The sequence below is a fragment of the Myotis nattereri genome (assembly GCF_964212035.1).
Source record: "Myotis nattereri genome assembly, chromosome: 3".
NCBI classification, from domain to species: Eukaryota; Metazoa; Chordata; class Mammalia; order Chiroptera; family Vespertilionidae; genus Myotis; species Myotis nattereri.
In genome coordinates this window covers 180034000-180053594 of record NC_138077.1, presented here as the reverse complement: position 1 = coordinate 180053594, position 19595 = coordinate 180034000, and the positions used below count along the sequence as shown (strand labels likewise).

The 19595-nt window shown below is 38.8% G+C and overlaps 1 protein-coding gene across 1 annotated transcript in view; it reads left to right on the top strand.

Moving 5' to 3' along the window:
- The window catches only part of SCP2 (sterol carrier protein 2), a 101009-nt gene that overhangs the window by 14441 nt on the left and 66973 nt on the right, over positions 1-19595 (top strand). The window contains exons 4-9 of the mRNA XM_081086530.1: positions 3015-3146; positions 4416-4480; positions 6536-6662; positions 10829-10892; positions 16327-16413; positions 18843-18993. Coding sequence (XP_080942656.1) covers positions 3015-3146; positions 4416-4480; positions 6536-6662; positions 10829-10892; positions 16327-16413; positions 18843-18993 — 626 coding nt within the window. The remainder of the gene's footprint in view (positions 1-3014; positions 3147-4415; positions 4481-6535; positions 6663-10828; positions 10893-16326; positions 16414-18842; positions 18994-19595) is intronic.

Here is a 19595-nt window from a genome sequence, read left to right as displayed (position 1 = left end):
GTCTGGAGTTCACTGTGGGTCTTGGGAAAGAAGAATCAGGTTGCAGTGTGCACTCTCTGCAGCCCTGAAGAGCAGGAGGAGAATCAGCACCCTGCCTGAGTGGTCGCCATGTGCTGTGGCTGAACCTGGTGATTGGAGCAGGGACAGAACACACAGGTGTGGCAGCTGTGACTGAGCAGATGTCATTATCAGGCAGAAAACAAGCCACTGAGCCCGGCTGCCTCCCTTTCCCTCCGGGCTCGCGGTGGACCACAGAAGCAGCTGTGGAAGTGAGTGTTGAACTGGAGAGGCAGATGCATTCCTCCCTGAGCAGCTGGTTCCAGTGATGGAGGGGGTGGGGTGGTGGGGTGGTGGGGATGGTGGGATGGTGGTGATGGAGCTACAGAGGTATGGCAGCTGAGATCTGGCAGTCGCCATTGCTGGGGGAGAACGAAACCACAGATGCACAAGCTGGCCTTTGCCACTCCACCCCGTTGCCCCCATTGCAGTTGAGCTCAGTCTGGGTACCTGGGAGAGCTGGGCAGTACTGGCAGCGTCTGGTTTCAGGGGGCAGTACTGGGATTACACGGACTCGGAACCCCACTGTGCATCACAATTCCCCACAGGGGTGGTGTTCTGAGACTGAGGGAACCTGGTTACAGAGAAGATGCCCACCTCTCCAGGGAATGAATATAGGGCATTTCCCACCAGGCCCACAGAGATCTGAGAAGCCAGAGAAGCCAGAGCAGTGCAAGAGAAAATAAAAACCTGTGCTTCAGCACCACCTACTGGAAAACAAAAGGAAGACATCTTAGCCTGCCAGATAGAAAATTGTTACTATTTTTTAAAAAGCAGATTTCATTACCATAAATGCCTAGGCAGAGGCATAATCCATCAAAATACCAAGGTAACAAGGCAGCTCAGAAAGCAAATGAAAAATCTCCAGAAAATAAACGTAAAGACATGGAAGTATGTGATGTAAGTGACAGAGAATTTAAGATTGCAGTTCTGAAAAAACTCAATGAGATACAGGAAAACTCAGATAGACAGTTTAATGAACTCAGAAATAAAATCAATGAATAAATGGAGTACTTTACCAAAGAGATAGACACTTTTAAAAATAACCAAGTAGAAATTCTGGAGCTGAAGAGCTCAACCAAAGAGATGAAAAATGAGCTAATGAGCTTAGGAAAGAGAGCTGACCAGATGAAAGAAATAATTAATGGTATTGAAGATAGAAATCTAGAAATGATGCAGATGAAAGAAGATAGAAACTTGAGAGTAAAAATAAATGAAAGAACTCTCTGAGAACTATCTGACTTCATCAGGAAGAGCAATAATGTGTAGCCCAGTTGGTGTGGCTCTGTGGTCAAGCATTGATCCATGCACTAAGAGGTTACTGGTTCAATTCCCAGTCAGGGCACATGGCTGGGTTGCCTCTCCATCCCCAGCAGGAGGCATACAGGAGGCAACTAATGGAAGTTTCTCTCTCAATATTTCTATTTCTTTCTCCCTATTCCCTTTCTCTCTCTCTAAAAAAAACAATAAAAACATTTTATTTTTTTAAAAAAGAATAATTTGTATACCAGAAGGAGAAGAGAGGGAAAAGGGAACAGAGAGTCTACTCATATAGTTGAGAATTTCTCAAACCTATGGAAGAGCTGGATCCTCACATCCAAAAACCAAAGAGAACACCTAATTATCTCAATCCAAAAAAGGCTTTCTCCAAGGCACATTGTTAAAACTAGAGGCCCAGTGCACAAATTCGTGCACGGGTGGGGTCTGGCCGGCCCGGCCCTGATTGGAGCCCAATCTGGGCCAGGCCAGCCAGGGGGAGGGGCCGAGGGAGGTTGGCTGGCTGGTCCCAGTGGGCATTATAGTGACCGGTCGTTCCAGCGTTCAGGTCACTGGCTTTTTATATATATATATAGATTGTCAAAACTTAATGGTAAAGAAAGAATTATCAAGGCAGCCAGGGAAAGCAGACAGTAACCATTAACGGAAATCTTATTAGAATATCATCAAATTTTTCAGCAGAAATCCTACAAGCTAGAAGAGAATGGAACCAAATGTTTAAACTATTGGAAGAGAGAAATGATCAACAAAGTTATCCTTTGGATATGAAGGAGAAATAAAGAGTGTTCCAGACATACAGAAGCTGAGGGAATTTACAATAAGATCTGAATATCAGGAAATACTGAAAGAGGTTATCTATGTGAAACAGACAAAAGGATACAAAACTATGAGTAAGATAACTAACAGACAGATAAGAGCAGGAAATTGCAACCCTTATGCAAAATAGGGTGTTAAACACTTAAATATAACATGAAGGTTCAAGGAGGTAAAATCGTTTTAAAAAAAGAAGAAGCCCTAGCTCAGCCGTGGGCAAACTACGGCCCCGGGCAGGATCCGGCCCATTTGAAATGAATAAAACTAAAAACAAAAAAAGACCATACCCTTTTATGTAATGATGTTTACTTTGAATTTATATTAGTTCACACAAACACTCCATCCATGCTTTTGTTCCGGCCCTCCGGTCCAGTTTAAGAACCCATTGTGGCCCTCGAGTCAAAAAGTTTGCCCACCCCTGCCCTAGCTGGTTTGGCTCAGTGGATAGAGTGTCGGCCTGCAGACTGAAGGGTCCTAGGTTTGATTCCGGTCAAGGGCATATGCCCGGGTTCTAGTAGGGGTGTGCAGAAGGCAGCCGATCAATGATTAGCTCTCATTATTGATGTTTTTATCTCTCCCTCTTCCTTCCTCTCTGAAATCAATAAAAATATATTTTAAGAAAATCTGTGAAAATTTGGTTTTCTACAGTCTATGTTTTGATAATTTTTTATATCTGCAGAGTAAATGGTGCTTAATGTTAAAACTGTTTCTGAGTATGATGTCAATAGTGTATTTATTGTTCTGTCCATGTAATATGCTAGGCAAAGGAATAATACTGAAAAATCATAATGTGGTATTCTATTGTGTTGCAGCTCCACAATTCCCATGCTGCATAAATTAAAATTTTAATTTCTTTTTCTATACAGGTGACTCTACCTCTGGGCAGAGGGCTATCTATCACAGTTTGGGGCTGACTGGAATTCCTATAATCAATGTTAACAACAACTGTTCTACTGGTTCTACTGCTTTGTTTATGGCCCGGCAGCTGATTCAAGGTGGTGAGTAGTGCTTATTAGTTTAGTGCACTGAAATAGATGTGGGTTTACTGATCCCCTTGCATCATTTCTTCATTCGATCATCTGAGGGATGGCTTTACAATATATTTCTTTTTAAAAAAATAACTTTATGGATATGTGATTTATATACTATAAAATTCACCCTGTTAAAGTATACAATTCAGTGTTTTTTAATATATTCACAGATTTATGCAGCTATCCCCACTATCTAATTTTAGAACATTTTCATCACACCAAAAAGAAACCCTGTAACCATTAGCAGTCACTCCCCAGTTTCCTCTCCCCCCAGCTCCTTCCTACCACTAATCTACTTTCTGTCTCTGTGGTTTTACCTATTCTGAACATTATATAAATGGATTCATATAATATATGGCCTTTTGTGGCTTTCACTTGGCATTATGTTTTCATAGCTCATCCGTGCTGTGGAAAGTTACTTGCACTTCATTCCATTTTATGGCCAAGTAAGATTCCATTGTATGGGTGTACCACAATTTGTTTATCCATTTATCAGCTGTTTTCACTTTTTGGCTATTATGAATAATGCTACTATAAACATTTGTGTACACTTTTTTTGTGTGACTTTCAGTTCTCTTGGGTGTATATCATATTTTATATTTCCAAATATTCTAGAGTCTTCTTTGGGAGGGCGGGGGGGTTCTTTTATTAGGTCCTTTATTCTGTTCCACGGACTGACTGTTGACTGTTGCTCCATACTCAGTGTTTGAGTTGTTGGAGCTTTATAGTGTCATCCTGTTTGATAATGCTAGTGTTTCCTGTCCCCCCTGCCTTGTTATTTTTCTTTATTTTTAAAGACAACTTTTGTCAATTTTGTCTTGTTTTGCTGTTCTGTTGAACTTTAACATCATTTTTCTTAGGTGTCCCACCCTCCAAAAATTATTCTGTTGAGATTATGATCAGGATTCCTTTTAAAATAAATGTATTTAATGTAATGTTTGAAAATTTAAAATTACTTATTCGTATTTATTGTTCACTGAAACATATTTCACATTAATCAAATCTTATTAACATTGAGGATCAAAGGAAGAATTAAACACTTTCTTGATTTTTTCCCCTTACCTAGTAGCATTTAAGAATTTTCCCTGATTTTTCACTTATTAAAAAATTTACAGGATTATAGTATGTTTTAAAATTTTATATAAATTTACATACTTTTAAAAATTGAAGTATTCAATGTATTTTGTTGAGTGTCTGGAAATTAAAATTTTCAAAATAATTACATTTTCTTTCCAGGTGTGGCAGATTGTGTCTTGGCTCTTGGGTTTGAGAAGATGGAGAAGGGATCTCTTTCAGCAACAGTGGGTCTCATTTACTGTTATTTTGGAGTTGTTACGACACTATGAGAGAAGCTTTGCCCATCATACTACCATATATAGCGCCGGTTAATAAGCAACTTAAAACATAATTTGGCACAGTTGTTAAATGAGTGGATATAACCCAAAAGCTAAAAGGTGACATTGTATATGTACACATATATCCTGGTATTTTATTTTTTTTAAATATATTTTTATTGATTTTTTACAGAGAGGAAGGGAGAGAGATAGAGAGCTAGAAACATTGACGAGAGAGAAACATCTATCAGCTGCCTCCTGCGCATCTCCCACTGGGGACGTGCCCGCAACCCTGGCACATGCCCTTGACCGGAATCGAACCTGGGACCCTTCAGTCCGCAGGCCAACGCTCTATCCACTGAGCCAAACCGGTTTCGGCTATCCTGGTATTTTAGAACAGTAAAGTGTGATCGAGATAATTTAGTTCAACCTGTTTATTTTGTGAATGATGAAATTGATGTTCAGAGAGGTTAGATTATTGAATTTGAGATGGACTTACCTAATTAAATTGAAATTCATTTATTTATTCACTCAAAAATTAATTCTATTCAACTAATTGAAGATAATAACATGTGGGACTTCTCTGTTTCTGGTAAGCCAAGTTATTTGAATGAATTCTCCTACTGAATACTTGAATAAAATTTAAACTAGACTATTTGAATAAAATATAAAAAAAAAAATTCTACAGCATCAAAGAGCTAACAATAGAGAGGAATTGCAGGTGAATGCCAGAAAATCAAGATCAGCACTTGAAGGTGCTTTTGCTTTAAAAGCCTTAGCTGATCAGGAAGCTGTGAGCTTCAATTTTGATGGCTCCTAGAATGAAGAGGAAAGTAGTCAAAGCTCAGGACCTCTCCAATATCAGAAGTTAATATCCACTCCCCACATGAAAGTGGGACTCTGTAGGGGTAAACTCGTTGGGTAAGGGTGAACCCAAAGTAAAGCTGCCCTTCTTCCCTACTTCCTCTTTTCCCCACTTTCACGAGATTACAGGGAGAATTGCTTGGCACTAAGCAGAACAAAGGGAGGAAAAAGAGAAAGGGGGAAAAAATCCCAGAAGAACCTTTTACTGAGAATTAATAAACCATAGGCTATCCTTCACGTACGATTGCTGCCAAGTCTCGTTACCTGGGTGATCCAAGAAACCGCAGACCATGAACTGAGTCTAAGTTGGTTCCAGAATGGCAGTAACCTGGGCACTTGACAGAAGCAAATGCAAATTTTCTTCTGGAGGAAAGCATCTTCCTTCTAGGCTTTGAGAACTCTCCAAGTAAATTTTCAAGGACATGCAGTCAAAGGAAACCAAGCATTAAGAAAACAAGGCACCATACTTGAGAACCAGGAGAACGAGGCACAGTCAACAACGATCTTTGAAGACGTCATAAACTGGAGTTATTGGACTCAGATTTAGGCATGCTTACTATGCTTGAAGAAATAAAAGACAAGCTTGGAAATAGCTTAAGGATATAGGAAATTGCAAAAAGAGACACTACTGGCCTGAAAAGGAAAATAATAGATTTATAGAAAAGTGAAATAATTAAATTTCAAAAGATACGTTTTAAAAGAAATTATTTTTTTAAAATAGATTTTTACTGATTTTAGAGAGGAAGGGAGAGGTATAGAGAGATAGAAACATCAGTGATGAGAGAGAATCATCAATTGGCTGCCTCCTGCACATCCCACATTGGGGATTGAGCCTGCAACCCAGGCATGTGCCCTGACTGGGAATCAAACCCATGGCCTCCTGAATCATAAGTCAATGCTCAACTACTGAGCCACACATACCAACTAAGCTGGGATTCTTTATAAATGTTTCTTGAAAGAATTATACCTCTTTGGTCATTTGATTATTTTTCATGCCATGTTTTAGTTCAAAGTATTTCCTGACTGATATTATTTACATTGTCCATTTTTTTTTACATTGCACTTAGAATAAGCAAATGTCTTAGTAACACGGTAATAATTGAAAGAGACACTATCATGTCAAGTGCTTATTAAATTTTGTTTTTTCCTCTCTCTCAGTCTTTAAACAGGACTAATCCAGTTGATAAACATATAGAGGTCATGATGAATAAGTATGAATTGTCTCCTGTACCAATTGCTCCTCAGATGTTTGGGAATGCTGGAAAAGAGCACATGGAAAAATATGGTATGTTAAAAAAAACTTTACGGCTTATTGGTTAATACATGTTGTATACATGTTATATAGATGTGATGGGAAGCAGCGGGTGTTTACTAAGGAACTGTGGAGTGTGCCAGGATATACAACATATAAAATGGTTTTTGCATTAAGTTGAAAAAATAGTCTGTATAGAATTTAGTTGTAGAGAACATATTTATAGATAGGACATCATAGTGGAAGTACCTAGAAATTGAAATCGGAAAACTAATATAAATCTTGTCTGCTTTAATTGTGGACTGTAAATTTGTTTGAAAATAATAATGAGACTCAAAGCTTGCTCTTGGTGAAAGGTTTTTATTGTCAAATTTTATTCTTAGTACATTATCATCTGTCATTCCATAGTATTTTATGAGATTTAACTTTCATGGTTGATTTTTCTTTTATAGGTAAACATATTAATTTTTTGACTGATGGTCAATAATTGGCCTGTCGTAGCCAGTTAAAGCATGGGATAATACAGATAGAATTTTTATTTTTCACTGTATGACTCTCAACCAGTGCCTTGTTGTGTATTGTGAGATAAGAAAGAAAATTTTCATGCTTAAAAGTCCAGCACTCCTATTCTTTTTTTATTTTATTTTTTATTGATTTTAGAGAAGAAGAAGAAGGAGGAGAGAGAGAGAGAGAGAGAGAGAGAGAGAGAGAGAGAGAGAGAGAGAGAGAGGAAGGAACATCAAGGATGAGAGAGAATCATTGATCAGCTGTCTCCTGCATGCCCCACACTGGGGATTGAGCCTGCAACCAGGCATATGTCCCGAATGGGAATTGAACCATGACCTCCTGGTTCATAGGTTGATGCTCAACCACTGAGCCATGCCAACCAGACCAGCATTCCTATTCTTTGTAGGAAAAATATGCCCAGTTTGATAGCCAAAATAAGGAATCAAAAAGGAAAAAAAATCTTCAAGGAGGAATGGTGGCATTGCATAAAGAAGCACTGCCAGTCTTTGGCTATAGAAATTTTTTTTTTGTGCCGATTTCTTACCATTTGTAACTCAGTCTATTCCAATCTTGCTTCCTCCTTTCTCAAGGCTACCATTGATCACCATGTTGCCACATCCAGTAAATACTTTTCAGACCTGATTGAATAGACCTCAGAAGCATTAAACCCTTTTGATCACTTTAAAAAAAAATTCTCTTCTCTTGGCTTCTGTGTTAGCTCATTCTCCTGGTTTTTCGTACCCCTTTGGCTATTCCCTGTCCACTTCTTTTTCAATTAAATAATTCACTTAAAATATTATTGAGCTCTCATTATATTTCAGACACTGTTCTAGGCACTAGAATATGTCAGTCAGGTTTTGCTGTGCAAGAAACCACTCCAAAACTCAGTGATTTTAAACAACAATTATTTATTATATAGTTTACAAGTGTGTAGATTGACCAGCTCTTCTTGTCTGCGTTAATCATATGACTGGAGGTTGGTTACAGGCTCTGTTCTAGTCTTATTTGACTGGGTCATATGTCTCCCCTCCCCCTGGGACTAGAGGACCAGCCCCGGCATATTCTTTTTATGGTGAAGGCAGAAGCACCCGAGAGTAATCTGCAACATGCAAGTCCTTTTGAGACTTAAGTTGTTAACTAAAGCACATCACATGGCAAACTTGAAATCAAGGGATAGGGAAACATACTCCACTTCTTTTGTGGTAGGAAACTGCAAAATCAGACCTCCATGGACATTCAGGAGGAAGAAAGAATTAGATACATTAATGCATTCATCCACAGGCCATAAACAAACAGACGCGATTTGAGGTTTTTGCTTAAATTTCTAGTAGGGGAGAGACAATAATACATGAAAAACACTAAGACAGTTTCAGATAATTATTAGTCCTGTGAAGAAAAAAACCCAAGGAGTATTCTTGTGGGTAGTGGGGAGCAAACGGGATAGTCAGTGATGGCCTCTGTTTTGGGGGTCAAGAATAGAGTTGGGTGTTTAGTTATATTCTGATTTATCCCATTAATGAACTTTGTTGGAGACTATTTGGATCCAGCATTATAGTAGTCCCTCCCATCTTCGGGTTTGGTGAGAGTGCCTTTTTAATTTTCTAATCCAGTTTTTGGTAGAAATATTAATTGGAGCAGCTTTGAGTCTCAGGCTTTCCTGAGACTCAAAGCTTCCAAGTCTTTCTATTATTTAACTTGGTGTCTAACCAGGCACTCGTGCACTCATTACATCAGGTTAGCGGTTAGTTAGCACTAGATATTTTTCTCTAGGATTATATTCATTAATCAGTGTGTCATTTCCCAGTGTGTGTTCCATGGGATATTAAGCTCATAAAATGCTCCATAATGTCAGTCAGTCAGAGAACTGCTTCATAGTTTAACCCCCTGTTGAGCAGTCTTAATACGTAATTTGGAGCAATAGTAAAGGCTCTGAATATCTTGCTGTAAAGAAAGCCATTTAATTCTGTTTAAGCCAGTATTATCTAAACATGACAGAAGAACCCTTATATTTTTAGCAACACCAAAAAGAAAAGCTCCCTCAAAAACAAAAGAAAAAAGTCCAAATCCACACTACAGTATTTCCTTATCCCAAAAGATGACCTAAAAATTAATTGTTTTGCTGATATCCAGATACTATGTTTCCTTTTATGTTCTCAGCAGTCCAGTAAAAAAGATATTAATATGATGTGGCTTGTTCTTTGTGGCTGCCTCCTGATCACCACTTTTATTGGTATCAGGTCACAGTGTGGATGGAATCTACCTTATTCCCTTTTTAAAATTACAATTGAGAGAAGAATGGCTCAATTATATTTATGTCATTTCTGCTCTGAAGATCATTCTCCTTGACAGAGAAGATAGAGATAAAACAGAATTGAGGACTGTGACATTTTTAAAAATAGGTTTGTTTGTTTTTTTATTCCAGGGAGAGAAAGGGAGAGGGAAAGAGAGATGGAAACATCAATGATGAGAGAGAATCATCAATTGGCTGCCTCCTGCACTCCCCCTACCAGGGATTGAGCCCGTGACTTCCAGGTTCATGAGTCGATGCTCAACCACTGACCCACACTGGCTTGACTACTGTGACATTTTTTTTTTTTTTTTTTTACTGTGACATTTTTAACATATTATTATTAGCTCCAGTCAGTGGACTTTTTTTCTTCCTTGGTCTTTCTAGCTTCAGAGAATTCAATTCATTTTACAAATGTTACTTCATTAATGTGCCTGCTTTTGTTTTCTTGACACTATTCTTTAAACCAGTGGTTCTCAACCTTCCTCATGCCGCGACCCTTTAATACAGTTCCTCATGTTGTGGTGACCCCCAACCATAAAATTATTTTCGTTGCTACTTCATAACTGTACTTTTGCTACTGTTATGAATCATAATGTAAATATCTGATATGCAGGATGTATTTTCATTATTACAAATTGAACATAATTAAAGCATAGTGATTAATCACAAAAACAATATGTAATTATACATTCAATATGTGTTTTCCGATGGTCTTAGGTGACTCCTGTGAAAGGGATGTTCGACCCCCAAAGGGGTTGTGACCCACAGGTTGAGAACCGCTGCTTTAAACTTTCTGTTAAAGAATTTGAAAAGCATACACACTCCTTGTTAGGACGTAACTTTTCAAAAGACCCTTCTGCCTTATCATAGGAAAGAACAAGAGCAGGCTCTGGAGTGTGGTGTGAGTTGTAAAATTCACTTCATCTGGGGGCACTGGGATGTTTTGGCAGACTTCCTGAAAAATTGCTGGCAGTGTTTTCTTGTCTTAAATCCAATGTGGTCACAGGCTATATATTTTAGTTTTTGAACTTGGACCTTACTCATAGTAGGTAGAATAGGCCAGTTTGAATTATTTTCATATTATACAGGATGGGTTTACAGTTGTGAGTACACAAAACAGTTTATTCTTGTATTATTATTTATTATTGTATTATTTTCCATAAGGACAACTGTATACCTACTTTTGCTTCCCTGCATGCCTATTAGATTCAACTCATTAAATATATCCAAGTTTAATGATTAAGAAATATTTGTTGAGGAAGTAATGTTGACATCTTCAATCTGATATCTGTGCAAGGGAAAATGTAGAAATATTTAGGAGGATACTGAGTACCATTGCAACATGTGCTCACAAGTGGTAGAAAAATATTAAGTCACTGATAGATATTTGCTTTCTCTATAGGAACTAAAGCTGAACACTTTGCAAAAATTGGATGGAAAAATCATAAACACTCAGTTAATAACCCGTAAGTATTTCAGATATGAAATACAGTGAAAATCTGGGTTATCCTGCTATATAACATGCAACTTTAGTAATGTATTTTAATTATGCCACTGTCATTAACTCTTACTCTGGTAAAATAATATGGTTATTCATATCCTAAAAAATAATTTGAAGTAAAATTACATCATGTGTATTACACAGATCATTAATCTTTGAATCCCCTAGTGCCTAACACAATGCCTGACACATAGCATGTATTTAATGGTTGCTAAATAAAACTGGTTCACTGACAGTTGAATTAGTGCCACATAACTAGAATGTATACAAAAGCAATACGACCAGGCAATAAAAGAATAATGCCAACTCTGTGTCACTGTGTTAGATACTTTTATGTACATATTCATTTAATCTTCTCAAGGACCCTATAAGGTAGGTATTTTTGTTCCCATTTTATAGATGAGGAAAATGAGGCTTACAGAAATTAGGTAACTTGCTCAGAATCATTCTAAGTAGTGGCAAAATGATGTTTGTATTTTCCTTCTAGATTTTAAACTCTTTGAGGGGAAGAGTCATCTGTTATCTTTAACACAGAGTTTGGAACATAACTGCTCAGTAAATTGTTTCTGAATTATTAAACAAATTTTGCCATGTTTAATACACATAAAACCATAATAAAGAACATTTTATACTATAAATAATTACCACATATTCCTAGTACTTCATGCTGCTGCTAGTTCTTCTCATTCAGCTACTTTAAAATTGATGTTTGCATTTAGATCATATCTAATTAACAAATATTGAATTTAATGATCTAGATTGAAGGGTATTTTGTAAAATATCTAAGGGTATTGTGAAAGCTTTAGTGAATTCCCATTCCTTATGATAAAATCCAAATTCCTTCATGACATGATAAGCCTGTTATAATTTTGCCCCATTCTACTTTGCTAGTCTTGTTTCTTCCTACTTTCCTGGATATTCCCAATCTCTAGCCTCAACAGATTACTTGGTTTTTCCTAAATGTACTATTTAGGACTTGCTTCTGTGTTTTTACTTATGCTGTTAGCTCTACCTGGTATATCTTCCTGCCATTCTTTTGTTTGGTGAAACAGACAATCTCCTTACCCATCAGGTCACAACCCAAATATCATTACTTTTCTTAATACCTTATGAATTATTTTTTTCTCATGAGCTTCATTGCTTTACATTGCCTCACATTGTATCATATTTAGTTATTTATGAGTGTTTCTCCTCTGGTGATGATGATTTTTGAGCAGGGTATTGGAGCATAATGTATACTCAATAAAACTTTGCCATTACTGAATAGTAGAATTAGGATGAGCAGTCTTAAGTCAACAAAGAGCTGATTTCCTTAGAACAGCGGTTCTCAACCTGTGGGTCTCGACCCCTTTGGTGGTCGAACGACCCTTTCACAGGGGTCGCCTAAGACCATCCTGCATATCAGATATTTACATTATGATTCATAACAGTAGCAACATTACAGTTATGAAGTAGCAACGAAAATAATTTTATGGTTGGGTCACAACATGAGGGACTGTATTTAAAGGGCCAGAAGGTTGAAAACCACTGCCTTAGAACTTGGAGAACCATTAAAAATCCTTGGGATTTCCTGAAACATGTAAGGAACTGTACCAATATACTGAGGAATTCACAGCAGTGCAGTTTCTTGGCTTTGAGGCTCCAAAGAACAGCTCTTGATTTCCCCAGGGAACCAAAGCTTCCCAGTCTTTCTCTCATTTAACCCAGTGTCTAAGCAGGCTTTCACTTACCCACTCATGACAGCATTCTTCTAAGGGAATTTTATTCACTCGATAGTATGTATTCAGAAGCCTACCATGTACAAGACATTGCTTTAGCTGCTAGTGATGCAGCAGTGAATAAGACAGATAAGTTCCTTGTTTGCACGGATCTTCCATTACATTTTATAAGTTCTCAATTTTGTTGAGTAGGCAAATGTTATTTCTGGATGTTAGTCTTACTATTTGAAACTTGTTGAAACAGCCAAGAATTTCTAGGTTTGGTTCAGAAATTTCAGGTGCTAACTTCTTGCTTTGTTTGGCTAGTGAAGAAAAGAGAATTCTGTGTTTGCTGACCAATCATTAGAGATACCCTGTTATATATTTCTAAGAAGGTTGAACTAAGAAACTGTTCTCAAGTGCTTCCTCACAAGTTATAAGAATAATGAAAGGCAGAGAGAATCTGTGATAAGTAGTATAGTATTAGAGAAAACCCATGCCACTTGAGCCTTCAGACCTGTGTCTGTAACTTCCTCCTACTTGTCCACAGGTACTGCAGAGTCAGCATGTTCATAGAGAATTTATCATTTCCCCCCACCCTGTTGTTTCCTTTCAGTATTCTTCATCTATGTGAGTGACATAACATATACCTAATTATTCAAGATAGTAGAAGTCGTCCATGACTTTGCCATCTCCCTCAGTGTCCCGTGTGAGCTGCAGATGATTTGGGGATGAACAGAATCCCACTTCCATACTATCCCTTCTCCCATCTTTTACTTCCAATTTTGTACGTTAGCTCCTTATTTTTTTTGCTGTACTTAATGCCACAATTTCTTAGTTGGTTAACTTGCCTTTTTACTACCCCTTTTCAAAAATACAAGTCTGATGATGTCACTTCCCAGCCCAATATCCTTTAGTAGTTTCTCATTGTTTTCAGTATAAAATGTAAACACCATATATTGTCCTCTCATGATCTGATCCTCATTCATTTCTTTTTTCCCATCTTTTTTTTTTTTAAATTTTTTAAGAGTATATTTGAGCCAAACTAATGACATATGTAGGGGAGTAAGATCTCAATGCTCCTTTCCCCCATCTTCTTCACCTTGCCTCCACATTGCCTCCCAAACGTCATGCCCTAGCTTCAGTGAACTGTTTCACCTCAAGAGGTTTTGCATGTGGTGATCCTTTTGCCAGGAATTCTCTCTTACTTCCTCTTATTTACTTAATTTTATAGAGGAAGCTCCTCCTTATATCTGGGTTTGATGCACATCTTGTGTACTCCCATGACACCCTGTATAACATTTCTATTATGGCTTTTATTGCATTGTATTAAAATGGTATATTTGTTTTCATGGATTCAGACTGAGTTCCTTAGTAGTGACTATGTCTATGTCCCCAGTGCCTAGCACAGGATCTGGCACAAATAAGGTATTTTTTGAAAGTTGGTGATAGTCAAAGTTAACTTTAGAAGCAAAGGTGCAGATGCTTATGTAGATGTTAGTTACACGAGCTGTATTTCTAAACATTTGAGTTGCTTATTCCACACAAGTTGAAGCTTACTTTTAGAAACTTCCTTATAGTGTTTATTGCTGCTGCTATTTTCACCAGAGCAATATCTGAAACCATCTGATTATATTGTTGGAGGAGCAAGAGGGAATAAAAGTAAAATTTTTCTTTGCAGTGATTAGAAAAGAAATGTGTGTTTTTTTAAAATGTATATTTTTATTGGTTTCAGAGGGGAAGGGAGAGGGAGAGAGATAGAAGATCAATGATGAGAGAAGAATCATTGATTAGCTGCCTCCTGCATGCCTCACACTGGGGATGGAGCCCGCAACCCAGGCAGAGAATTGAACCGTGACCTCTTGGTTCATAGGTCAAAGCTTAACCACTGAACCCCAGGCAGAAAGGAAATGTGTTTTTAAGAATGCAGATAGTTTATTATAGGTTTTGTCTATTTATTTAAGAATATCATTAAACAGAATTGCATAGTATCATCACCACAAAAGTTAGCTGAATGCAAGTCATTTAATTTTGCTTTTAAGGAACTGGTGTTTTATAATTCTTCAGGGAAAAGAAATGGTATTCTGCTTTAACCTCCAACCTGTCTGACACCATCTGGGTGTACTGTAGTGCAGTTGTGGCACTAACCACCTGGAGTTACTGCAGACACCATGAATTACGGACTCAGTCCTCCACAAAACTGCCCTCTCAGGTCAGATGCCAGCTGCAAGTAGGGTTCACGGGCCATCTGTACTTTTGACCAACTAGCTATAAGTTAGGGGTTCCCATGACCCTATCAGGTTTGATAATTCACTAGACTGACTCACAGAGCTCAGGAAAATGCTGTATTTATGATGACAGTACAGATAGTTCCCAACTCCGACTTAATGATTTTTTAACTTAACCATGGTATGAAAGTAATGCACATTCAGTAGAAACTGGCTAGGCTAAACTATTATGTTGTGGGTTAAATGCATTTTTTAAAAAAATATCTATCTTTATTGATTTCAGAGAGGAAGGGAGAGGGATAGAGAGTTAGAAACATCGATGATGAGAGAGAAACTTCGATCAGCTGCTTCCTGCACACCCCCTCCTTGGGGATGTGCCCACAACTGAGGTACATGCCCTTAACCAGAATCAAACCTGGCTGGGACCCTTCAGTCCGCAGGCCAATGCTCTATCCACTGAGCCAAACCGGTTAGGGCTAAATGCATTTTTGATGTATGATATTTTCAGCTTACAAAGGGTTTATTGGAATATTTTCAACTTAATAATGGGATGTGATGCCATTATAAGTTGAGGAAGATCTCTATTATTATAAAGGATACAACTCACGCTAGGCCGGCATGGCTCAGTGGTTGAATGTCGACCTATAAACCAGGAGGTCATGGTTCTATTCCTGGTCAGGGCACATACACAGGTTGCGGGCTCCATCCCCAGGGTGGGGCGTGCAGGAGGCAGCCAATCAGCGATTCTCTCTCATCATTTATGTTTCTCCCTCTTTCTCTCTCTGAAATCAATAAAAATATATTTAAAATAAAAAATAAAGGATACAACTCAGGAACAGCCAGATAGGGTGAGGTCTGGGAGGGTTCTTAATGCAGATGTTCCATGCCCTCTCCCCCTCTCACCATCCTAGAATATCTCTGTGCTCACCAACCAGGAAACTCCACCAAGTTCAGTGTCCATAGTTTTTATTGGGGCTTCATTATGCAGGCATACTCAATTGAATCATTGGCCACATGATTGAACTCAAACTCCTGCCCCCCTCTTCTCCCTGGGGTCAAACTGGTTGAAAAATCTCAACCCTGTATTCACAAGGTTAGTCTTTCTGGTGAGCAGACTCCTGTGCCCCACCCCCCAACTAGAGGCCCATGATAATCACCTTATTAGCATAACAAAGACACTTTTTATCACTCAGTAAATTCCAAGGGTTTTAGAAGCTCCATGAGGGTAACCCAGGACAAAAATTAGTCAAATTTTTTGTTGTACAGCATATGGTATTTTGAAGTTAGGATTTTTAAAAAATTAAATTCAAACGACTTGTTTATTAAAGGTTAAAACTGTTTATAAAAGCCCGTCTTTTGGTTGTGAAAAGAATACTTACATATTATTCTCTCTTTAACTTCTAGACCAGAACATCTTCAATAAAAAAATTGTAATTGTTCCCTAACAGTCTATAATTGCTTGTTTTGCATTTAGGTATTCCCAGTTCCAAAAGGAATACAGTTTAGATGAAGTGATGACTTCTCGAAAAGTTTTTGATTTTCTGACTGTCTTACAATGTTGGTAAGAAAAACATTTTAATATTTAATTGAAGTTATTGCTTCTCCCTCCCCCTGTTATGGGGCAACCCGTAAGAGATGACCACCAGAGCCAAAGGGTAGAATTTAGGAGCCTTTATTAGTTGGCCAGCGACTGCAGTTACAGCACCCCGCCATAGCAAGGACCAAGCTGCAGCCCCGACCAGATGTAGAAGTAAGCTTTTATTCACAAAAACCACAAAACGGTTGGCTAAACAAACACAAATTTCGTCGCTCCATTTCTCAACACAGGTCACAGACTCATACCTTTGAAAGAACACAGGTCACAGACTCATACCCCTGAAAGGTCACAGGCTCATACCTTTGAAAGAACACAGGTTACAGACTCATACCTTAGAAAGGTTAGGCTCTTCACCCCTGGCTAAACCGTGACCTGCTTGTAAAAAATGTTAAGAGGGAGCTGTGGTCTTTGCAACAGAGCCAGAGACTGCGATGACCTAATTTAAGTGTAACCTTCTATTGTTCCTAAGCCCTGGGGCGTTTATTACACCCCACTTGGTAAACCTTAGGCTCTGTATCTGGATATATCTTTACTGTATCTCTTTCTATAGAACTACCAATGTGTTATCAGTGGGGTGTTCTCTGTGTCCCCACCTGTTGCTGGTGGAAGTGGGCTTTTTGCAATGTCACAAGAAAAGGAATTTTCTGAGATTCACGTGGGAGGATGAGAGATATTTATTTATTTGCGTGGGATTAGACCCCTGAGTTTCTGAGGTCCCATCTCCCTCTGTCCCGCCAAGGAAACCGTCCAGCTGTGTCTTCAGCAGAGCTAGGATCCTAGTCACTGCCCAGAGCCCCTGTTCCATATTTGCACAGTCCAGTCTAGCGTCAGGCCAGCTGAGCTTGTGTTCCCAGCTGCAGTTCATTGCGTGTGGGGTTCGCGTGGCCATGGGGCTTGTGGCTTCTAGGGCCACATGGCGATGGAGAGAACATGGAGAAGTGCAAGGAAGCAGGAGCAAAGCAAGGGGAGCAAGAGATAGAATTCCTTTGTCTGCGGATTTTAACCTTCTAAGATTTCCCATGCTTGCAGTGGCTCCACTCCCTCTAGCCATTTTCTTTGTTCCAGGCAAGATTGACAGGCAAACACCTTCCCTAACTGTTAGGACTATAGGGCAGTACAAGAGGCAGTACACCGGCTGAGGTGGCTGTTTAGCCTACCTGAGCACCACCATGCTAATCTTTCACCTACCACCCCCACTTTACTTTGTCCGGCCCCTTCCCCCAGTGATCTGCAGAGAACGGACTGGTGGTTCCCTGGGGAATGTGAAATTGCAGCTTCCTGCTGAGGCTGCCCCAAGGACAGGCTTATAATGTCTGGCCTTCTCTTTACTCCTCTCTATTATTAATAACTAGCTAATTACAAGGGTAACAAATGCAGTCCTCACTCTGGAGTGAGTACCCTTACTTCCTTCTCCTGCTTAGAGAAGACTGTCTCTTCTCTTGGAAAATTATATATTTTACTTTCTTCTCTCATGACTTCTACCTACTTTATTTTAAGTGTATTTATTTATTTAAATATGACTTAGGCGGTCACTGAAGTCCCAAGATTTTTCCCTTTGTTTTCTCTGCTGTATGCTTTACTGTAGGAAATTTTACTCTACCATAGTAGCTAAGAGTAAGCATAAACCAAGAAAAAATCGTAGCTCTAATAATAATGGTAACAGTTACATCTTGAAAATTGCTTGACAATATTTATTTCCTAGAATACTGAGTTAGTACTGCATAGGTCCTGCCTGTGCCTAGTTATCACTTGGTTGCGCCCTGGAGATACTGGCTGGGATCAAGTGAGCAAGTGGGGCCAGCTTTCATCTGTTACCATATGAGGGTCTGCCCATGTATGAAGTCCAGCTGAACTCGCAGAAGGCTTAATCATTTGTTACCTTCCTTCATAGCTTACTCTAAAGGAAAGGTCTATTTTGAGGAGATCTCAAGAGTCTTAACCAAAGCATGGACTTTCTGGTATGCTCTATTCCATCCTTTCCCAGTTTTCAAAAGGATTCCAATTCTGAGTTGTTTGGGAGATAGCAGAGTTGGAGCTAGTTAGCCCTATGGCAGAATCTGTACTATACTGGGATAGGAATGACCTTGTATACTTCTCAGAAGTCACCAGAAGAGGCTTCATGTACCTACAAAAGCAAGTCCAGGCTTCTTTGCACTAAGAACTTTTCGAGAGAGATTCTCAGAGACAGAGCAGTGACTGACAGCATTTAAGTTCTTGATAGAGGTTCAGCCCTCAGGAGGGAAGCATATGTAAGATTTAACTGTAGATATCACGAAGAAGACCATTCAGTGACCATCAAGCCCACTCAGCCTCTTGTCCCAGAAAGAACCCCTCGTCTAAAATCTTAGGGTTGAGGTGGACCAGGTGTAATAATTACTTTTACTTCCTCTTAGTCCCACTTCTGATGGTGCTGCAGCAGCAGTTTTGGCGAGTGAAGAATTTGTACAGAAGTATGGCCTTCAGTCCAAAGCTGTAGAGATTCTGGCACAGGAGATGACGACTGATTTGCCAAGCTCATTTGAAGAAAATAGCGTTATTAAAATGGTACATCTGAAGTTCTGTCTTATTAATTAATCAAGGAGTTTTGTTTAAGGATTTCAAGGTTGCTATAGGCTCTGGATATAATTTACTTGAAAAAGAGTCTAGGAAATCTAATATTATAACCCATCCTTTAGAATCTGTTAGGGGAAAATAACTGATGAGAATATATGCTTCCTGGGATAGAGTCATACATCATTATATGATAACGTTTAATTAACTAGACATGCTTTTTATTTGTATTTTGAATTGGCTAAATATGCTCAGAGTTCCAGTCTTACAGAGTTAAGGGGAAAACAAAGATGTTTTCAGGGAACTTTATTGACACTTCAAAAAAATTATTTTTAAATATATTTTTATTGATTTCAGAGAGGAAGGGAGAGGAGAGAGAGAGAGAAACATCAGTGATGAGATAGAATCATTGATAGGCTGCCTCCTGCACACCTCACACTGGGGATCGAGCCCGCAACCCAGGCATGGGCCCTGACCAGAAATCGAACCATGACTTCCTGATTCATAGGTTGGCACTCAACCACTGAGCCACACCAGTTGGGTGACACTTCAAAAATCTTTATTGAAGGTTAAGTACAAAATGGAGAAAATAAAAA